Here is an 8,741-nt window from a genome sequence, read left to right as displayed (position 1 = left end):
TGATAACCAACAGTCCAACGAACATTTGTATATACGTTTGACTTGTTTTAATATATTATTTTAAAACAAGTGGACTGTGTTGCTGTTTGTTTGTGGAAAATCGTTGAACTATCACTCCTGTTTATAAACACACACAAATATCTTGTACATTTAATTCTATAGGTTCGTTTTCTTGTCTTATATGAAACTAATGTTACTACGTGTATAATAGAACATGTCTTGGGAGGTGGATTTAAACCCGGGACTTCTCTCATACATCAGGCGAGTGCTACCATTTAAGATAAAGAGTCAACCCTCTATTTTTCTTTACTGGCACTGCTCAATAGCCAAAAACTATTCGTGCTTATAGTAAATGACGAATAACATTTAAAGAAAGTTTGGAAGATGTATACTTACTTGGGTGGCTCAAGTGTTGGCCAGTACTTGCAAAATAACGTTTCTCCTGTGCAACTTGTTAAGGAGTAAGAATGGGAGATTTCAGTCACGGGTTCTCTGCTGTTTTTCATTACGATTCTCGAGTCTAACGTTCTCTAGAACTGGGTTTGTTGCAGTGTGGCGTTTGATTTAGCGACGCCGCCTTGGAAACGTATTATTATAAAGGGAAACTGCAAGGATTCGCTCTGACATCAATGGCCTTGAGAACGTCAAGGACAGAATTTTTCCTCTACTTTGTCATTAGTTGTGACGTCATATACCTCGACTGAGACTTGAAGAGTGTTACCTTTAGATGTTTTATACTAACACTGAATGGATTAAACAACAACAACAACAAAAAAAACAAAAAACAAGAACATAACTCCCGTAAATAGTAAGAACGAAAAATAATGAAAATCGTCAGAAAGGATGATTTTGAAAAGGGTAATACTTCAACATCTTGTAAAATGGTTAAAATGAATAATAACACTGTTGAAAAGATGGCAGTACTATCTATATAACGATACTTTTAATTTTTCATATTGCTGTTTTTATCGCAAAGTTGCATAATAGGCTATCTGCACCCTGTTCGTGATAAGGAATCAGAATCCGTATTTTGGCGTTGTAAGTCCGGAGACTTACATTTGGCCCACCGGGGGGACTTTTTTTATATATACTTCTTTGCGGAAGCGTCGTTAGGCGCTGACACACGGAGCCCATGCAGTGATTCTATTTGACAGTGCCTCGAATACCTAGTTGGTGTCTTGAAAAATAAGAATAGAAAAACCAAGATCGACAGCACACTGAAACGCCTAAAATTCCCACGCCTATGGTCCCGATCCCCGAATCTTTTAAGCACCTATCGACGCCTCTGCTTCTTTGATTGTTTGTTGTTGAGCCCAAAGCAACACAATTTATTACCCAGGATGAGAATGGAACCCCAGATAATAGTGTTATAAACCACAAAGATTACCGCTGAGCCACAATGGCCACTGTTTGATTAATTTAATGTATAGACATTAAAATATAATTATAATTTAAAGAAGTATGTACTATGATTATTCACCCTTTTAAATTAACTGATAAAATTCGTCCGTATTTGCTAATAAAAATAAGAATCGCGCTTTCTGTTGAGAAAAATTGTGATTTATAGATAAAAACTATACCGATCGTTGACCAAAATATATGTAAAAAGAGCCCCATTATAATAAAAAGACCAGTATAAAGAGATATTGTATCTACAAAAGAAAGACAAATTAAATATACCTGTAAACAGGTAATAAGAAATTAAGGAAAATTATATAATTATGTAAATATATAATTTTTAATATGGATAAGTTAAGCTTAAATAAGACACAATTAGGGCATCTTTTCCATTGCATGATGAAGTGGTAACAACATGAATAAAAAAAGTTAATTTTACCTTGTTTCTTATTTAACTTCGCTATTTTAACATTACTTCATGTACTTTATACGTCTCATGTAATTTGTGTTAATTATCTGTTTATAGAGATTGTAATTTTATGTAATTTGCGCATTTTTTAAGAGAGGGAGGGAGTAAATATCGCATCTTTATGTGTCAAGTTCCTTTATTCCAACTTGGTTGTTTTTTTTACATGTAAGGTGTTTTAATCATATACAGTTTACTTTCACTGATGTTTATTTTGGGATTACTACCCTCGGTAATACTCCTTTCAACACTATTGTGATAAGCCCATATAACAGGTACTCCTTTGCTTACTGTATGTTTTTTTTTTCTTACAACAAGGACAATAACTTTACCACTTTTTGACTGATTATTTCTCTTGATCTATAACATATATTAACTTACTCTTTGTATGTTTAGATCTGTCAAGAAACACAAAAGTAGTGGCACAATGATATCAAACAGATAAGTTTAAATTACTCACAAAGTGTAGGTTCTAGAAATGTTATGTAGAGTAGTATTTTAGATAAGAACAACAAATGAAACAAACACACAAGTGAACAGTTAAAACTAGTCTTTATTCATAAATAGTGTTCTGTGTATTTACTTACTGATCAGCTTCTATTGTTTTAAAGTCTGATTGGCTGCTGGGACTGGAGTTATGCTCTTCAAAAAAAAAAAAATCTGCCAAGAACAAAAACTGAAGAAAATCATGATCCAGAATTGCGTGGATACCGCGCCGTCATAGTTGAAACGTAGGCATAGTGTTATATCCCATTCGTCTATATACAATTATAACCATATACCAAGCCTGTTTGTACAGGTTTCTATATTACCTGTTTGAGTACTTAACAGTTTAGTACATGTAGAAATGCGTACATGTCAGTTTGAGACTTAAGTTGCACCATGTAACCTTTATCTAGGGAAAGGGGTTAGTAAGTTTTTAAGACCTTGGAATATCTAGCCAACAAGGATATCACAATTAAAATGTAGAATACTTACAGGGATATTTATAAAATATTACCTGAATACATTAAAAACATTTTAAGGTAAATGAAATAGAATAAAACTCAAAATGATACGTAAAAAAAAACACACAAACAAATCATAATTTACAGAACAGGAAATAGAATTATTCAAAATCACGACGTAGAATGGAAATGAACAAAGCTCAAATAAAAACGTCACAATTCCAATAAAATGGATATACAGCTGATAATACAAAATTACACGCACGAATAAAACACTAAATAATCATAAGATCAAAATAATAATAACCGGCTACTTACTACACTTACGCCAAAAAATATTATCAGTATATAGAAATCGGAATTTTGAATACGTAAAATTTATGGCCCGGCATGGCCAGGTAGTTGGGGCGCTCGACTCGCAATCTGAGGGTCGCGGGTTCGAATCCCCGTCACACCAAACATGCTCGCCCTTTCAGCCGTTGGGGCGTTATAATGTAACGGTCAATCCCACTATTTGTTGGTCAAAGAGTAGCCCAAAAGTTGGCGGTGGGTGGTGATGACTAGCTGCCTTCCCTCTAGTCTTACACTGCTAAATTAGGGACGGATAGCGCAGATAGCTCTCGTGTAGCTTTGCGCGAATTTCAAAAACAAACAAACAAACGTAAAATTTATACACTACACAATATATACAGCAACACTTAAGATCATGCAAAAAATCCCAGCTCCTAATCTTGAAGGTTTCGTAACCTGTCTGTTCACAGCTCCAACCTGATGTATGATGTAAGTGAAGTCACATCTTCACAAATAAATCCAGAATTATGTTCCTATAGTCCACATACAAATCATGGTGTAAGACTACAAATAAAATTAATTAACATAATATTTTTTTGGATTTTGACTACCTTGACCAGAAATAATCTACAACTTAAATATATATTTGAGAGGCAAATCTATTTTAAAACAATAGGTAAACTGTTTGTTTTGTTTTTTCATTTTATACGAACAAGTAAAAAATCAACATTTCTTGATAAAGCCCACTTCACATATCTATAAAAAACTCAACTGCCAAAATTGAAAGATATTCCTTCACCAGCATCAGTAAAAATGATAGAGCCACTAAATTTGTTATTTTCTGTGGGATAGAGTCTAAAGAAACTACGTTTCCTGCTCTCAGTTTGGGACCAAACTGTATATAAATTCGTTTCCTGTATTATCCTCAATATGCTCCAATCTAATCACCGTGGAATTTACTAAACATGCCACATCTGAATAATTTATTCGCGCGAAAGGTTGTGTTGTGGTACATATCATATTCGTGTACACAGTTAAACATACATAAACTGATTCAGATATATAATAGAAAATAACTCTATGCTGCCACACACAAAAGTGTGCATTGTCACTTTAGTCGACACGTATTTGCATTTAATAAGTCAACATTCAGTAGCTAGCCTGGTTTCCACAAAAACTGACGTCAGTGTTATCTATGCTCTCCACATGATAAACACGCTAAGCCTCAGGCACCACCTAAAGAGTGACGCTTACCCAATTCGAATTATCTCATTAAAATAAAAGTAATCAGAGACAGAGATAAACAGAAATGGCTTATTTTACTACAAACATCCATCTAGATCACATTTCGTATAATCAATCATAAACTACATGCATACACACAGTTAAATGTAGTAGGTGCACAAAAGACGATGGCAAAGTCACTTTCGTCGTCATAACGAAGAATTCACCTCAAATCGCTATGTTTTGTCGCACTCACATTTTCATCAAGTAGTCGAGAAGGACTTGCTGCATATAAAAAATAATTGAAATGAAAATATAGAAAAACATTACACATTTCACCTAATCTTTACAGTCTTAGTTAATTGTTCATGTTGTGCTAAAGAACAACTCCCTAACTGCACTTCTAGAAGACTGGTGTATACTAACCAAACTATCAGGCATAGAGAAGCAACATATAATTGCCCCGATTTACACACAAAATCGTGAGTTTGTTCAGAACGTTTATACTAGCAAATATTAGCCAACATTTGCCACAAAACTTAGCAAATATTTTCATTATGTTGATTTATGAAAATTCTCATTCATTATTAACAGTTGAGCCCGCTGCTAATTTCCCTAGGATTTTGTCTAACAACATCAGTAGATGTGTATTTAACGAGTTTCACACAATCTACTCTGCAGTAATTCTAGGTAAAGTGAACGATTATCATGACATATCATACCTACATCTAAACATCGCTCAATAGATTGTAAATTAAGGTTCACAACTACCATATCAGCTGTATATATTCCAACTAACCAATTAGTGTATCTATGCATTAATCAAGTGGTATTCACGTGATACACTGAATATACATCATATCATGAAACACCATTTGATACCTTGGAAAATAAGACTCACAACAATTTTTCAGCAGTAAATGTACTGACCAGCCTAACTGTTCGTCAAGTAGTTAATCTAAATCATAATGATTAGGAAGTCATTGTCAGCATCTTGGATGATCATCAGAGCAGACTGACTGCTCCTCCACTGGTGTTTCCTCATCTGACGCTTCATGTATTTTCCTCCTCAGAAACTAAAGCAATATTATAAAACACAGTCTTCACACCACCAAGTCAATGTATTAATCTATCTGATATTCCTGTAGTAAGCAGTTCTCTAACAGCTCATAAGTTTAAGATTGTCATGTGTTCAACATGTATATTTTTACAATATTAAGTACACTCAGAGGGATGGCATTGTAGTTTAATGCTTGAAAGAGAAGTCTCATGGATAATTTGGTCACTCATAAAATTGTCTGCATCATCTACATGGGAAGGCATATCCTGCTATGGCATTTATCGTGAAGATTTCCTTGTTCACAAATTCATTGAGTGACTGCCAAATAAGATATTACGGCATCATTTAAAGGTTGAGAAACATTCTCATCCTGATGGAAGCAATATCTCTTGTTACTAGATTTCAGGTTGTTACTTCAAAATGGTCACAAGGGAGGAAAAAAACATTATATGCATTTTCTGTACCTCACCTAGATGGTCTAGAGTCTAGACTACCTTCCTGATGTGCATATATCACGCCAATCTCATATTCTACTGGAAACAAATCAGCCACCAACACACATCCTGCTATGGTGACACAATATCACTGCATTCTAGTGAATGGACATGGCTTCTCAAGCCCTTCCAAGCTATTCTGTTGCAGAAAACTGAAAAGAAATAAATTATATAAAAAATACTTTAACCACGTAATATTATCTTCATGCTTATTACTATTAAATGAACCAACATTTATTTTTAATACAATGTCATATATAGAATGCAGAGCACAGTCAGTGTTTTTTGTAGTCAGGTGAACATTTAACATTCACCAAGAATTTTCGTAATTGTTTGCACATACACGCGTGATGAGTGGTTTCAACAGTAGAATGATGTTTATAAAAGTCGATAATTACCTTTGCTCTAACTAGACCTAAAATTAATTTTAGCGCTTGAGATGGATTTGAGGTGACTAATCTAAGCTGGTCACAAAGGAGGATTGTAAAACCAATGTTTCAAAAGAAGAGGTATTCCATATCTTCCAAGTTATCAATTGTTTTTTCTTGGTAATATATATATTGTGTGTGCATTAAATAGTCTGATAGTCACTTGATCGTTATAAAGATAGGGTGGTTTAGTGATCACAAGATTAATAGGACCAAAAGGTCATTGCAACTCTTATTAATTTCTGAGTTATCAAGTAGAGATTCATTGAGAGATGTCTGTGTGACATCAGGTGATAACTGCTCGATTATTGCAAAATTAAGACATCTGATGGTAGAAGAAGTAATACCGGGAATATCGCTAGGAATCCGATAGCAATTTCAGTTGCAAGGCGTGTGTTGTATCATCTTGTGATAATTGCTCACTATCTATCTGAGTAGTAGCGGAATTACTGTGGAGCCGACTGTGAGATATTTGCTAGATATATAGCTAAAACATATATCTCTAGCTGAACTTCTGACTATTCAGAATCTAGTTGACCACACATTTTCAATCCCCACTTTTCTTACATAAGGTAAAGTCCTTAGCCCTTCTGGCTATCTTGTCCCCTCAACTACCTATTCGAGGTGAAGTCTTCATTCTTATATGCTTGATCAACTGACTTCTCACTGCCATTGAAAGAGAACACTACAGTAGAAGCTTCATTTTTGGTGAGCTTAGCAATCTGAGCAAACATCCTGTGGTCCCCAAAATTCTCGCTGTTGACCTGAAAGTTAGTTCAAATGAAATAGAGCCAGTGTATGAAAATTAGTTGCTCAGCTTTCTAACGCGTCTGACATTCAGGCTCTCATTGAAGACACCATAAGGTTGATCTTGAGGTCTCCGGTGATTGCACAGCTGCAGCCAACTCTAGACAACAGTCTCGAAAAACAACAGAAATATATCAGCCATACTCAGAAAATCAATACCGTTTTTGGATATGCCCATGCAACAAAGTTCACCAGTCACCTAGCCAGTCCAACCAGCATCAACCTCAGAGACACTGCTACCAGCAGTGAGTTAGACCAATAAAGATGAGGCATGGCTCCGAGGGACACATCAAGTGCACTTTCAGTGGATGCAAGATCACAAAATGACAGAGCCAACTGCTCCATATGCACCTTTGGCAAGACCATTATGTCCCACATCTGTAAAAGACATTCCCACGGATATGGTCATACCATAAGTGTTCCAAGCACTGGGAAGGATCAATGTGAGCTTGACAATGATTACACCATGTGTGTCATCTCAACCATCATTTTTATCAGGCATGAATGTCAGGGAATCGACATCTTTGGCAACCACTCTTCCACTGGCCGAGAGGGCTTACCCATGGCTGTCTGCCTCAAAGGATTCCGGAAACTACACTAACAAGCATCTCCTCTTACTAAACACTTTAGCGAGTCTCTGCCCTCAAAAACCACTGCCAGGCTCAAGCAGTCCAAAACTTGAGCCCTGTACAAGTAGAAGGAGGACCACGAAATATGATGTGATACACCAACATTTACAGCCAAGTATGAGCTTTCGAAAGTACGGGTCGAGCTAGCTCCTACCTGAAAAGCCCTGTTTAGGATCAAAGAAATTATTCAACAAGCCCTTGTCACCAGCCAAAAGTCGACCACCACTTGCTTCACTTAATTTTTTTGTTTAACTATTACCTTTATTTATCAGTAGAAGTAATCACTTTCACTAATCTCCTGTTCTGAATAACAGAAACAAAACTTTGCCCTTCCTTGTCAGTTGTTAATGTGTGTTTAGCAAAAAGAAATAAAATTTTACTCTTTTTTTTTCATTAGGTAATTTAAACAGTTATTTTTCTTGAAGGGTTATGCATAAATATTTTTGGTCAGAAAAACTTTATTTTTCTTCATCATATAACTTGAAAAAGTTATCATCCTTGTTATTTTGAGTGCAAGTGTATTTCATCAGATAATTAAAAAAATTATCATTCCTTTGAATTTTGTGTACATATTTCACCACGAAACTTTACCCTTCTTCCTCACATGACTGAAATCCACCATCCTTGCTGTTTTAACTGTTACATACATAAGAGAAGCAAAGTAGATGACATGACCCTTCTTGCATAATAACTTAAGTGATTGCCTTTAATCAGATTCATCTTTTATCTCGCGTGCACAATTATTTATATATATATAATTGTATACGAGACATTACACTTACAATTAAACAACAAAAACTTCCTTGAAGGAGTGATCTATGGATGTGCTCTAACCTCCATTTCAAATTATTTAATTACTGTTGTGTGTTTACTTTCAATTAAAATTTCTAAAACACTTAAATGAAGATATGCTACTTGATAATCATTAAAAGGGTTTCGTATGTATAACTGTGTAAAATGAAAGACTTGATGAGCCCTGCAGTTGCAGTGTTAGGTT

General features: G+C 35.1%; 1 protein-coding gene across 1 annotated transcript in view; it reads right to left on the bottom strand.

Moving 5' to 3' along the window:
- LOC106456914 (monoglyceride lipase-like) overlaps positions 1–583 on the bottom strand; it is a 10,216-nt gene extending 9,633 nt beyond the window's left edge. Inside the window, exon 1 of the mRNA XM_013916293.2 lies at positions 397–583. Coding sequence (XP_013771747.2) covers positions 397–506 — 110 coding nt within the window. The 5' untranslated portion in view covers positions 507–583. The remainder of the gene's footprint in view (positions 1–396) is intronic.
- Between the last annotated feature and the right edge of the window lie 8,158 nt (positions 584–8,741).

The sequence above is a fragment of the Limulus polyphemus genome, unplaced genomic scaffold (genome assembly GCF_000517525.1).
Source record: "Limulus polyphemus unplaced genomic scaffold, Limulus_polyphemus-2.1.2 Scaffold271, whole genome shotgun sequence".
In the NCBI taxonomy this organism is placed as follows: domain Eukaryota; kingdom Metazoa; phylum Arthropoda; class Merostomata; order Xiphosura; family Limulidae; genus Limulus; species Limulus polyphemus.
This window is presented reverse-complemented; position numbering and strand designations above follow the sequence as displayed.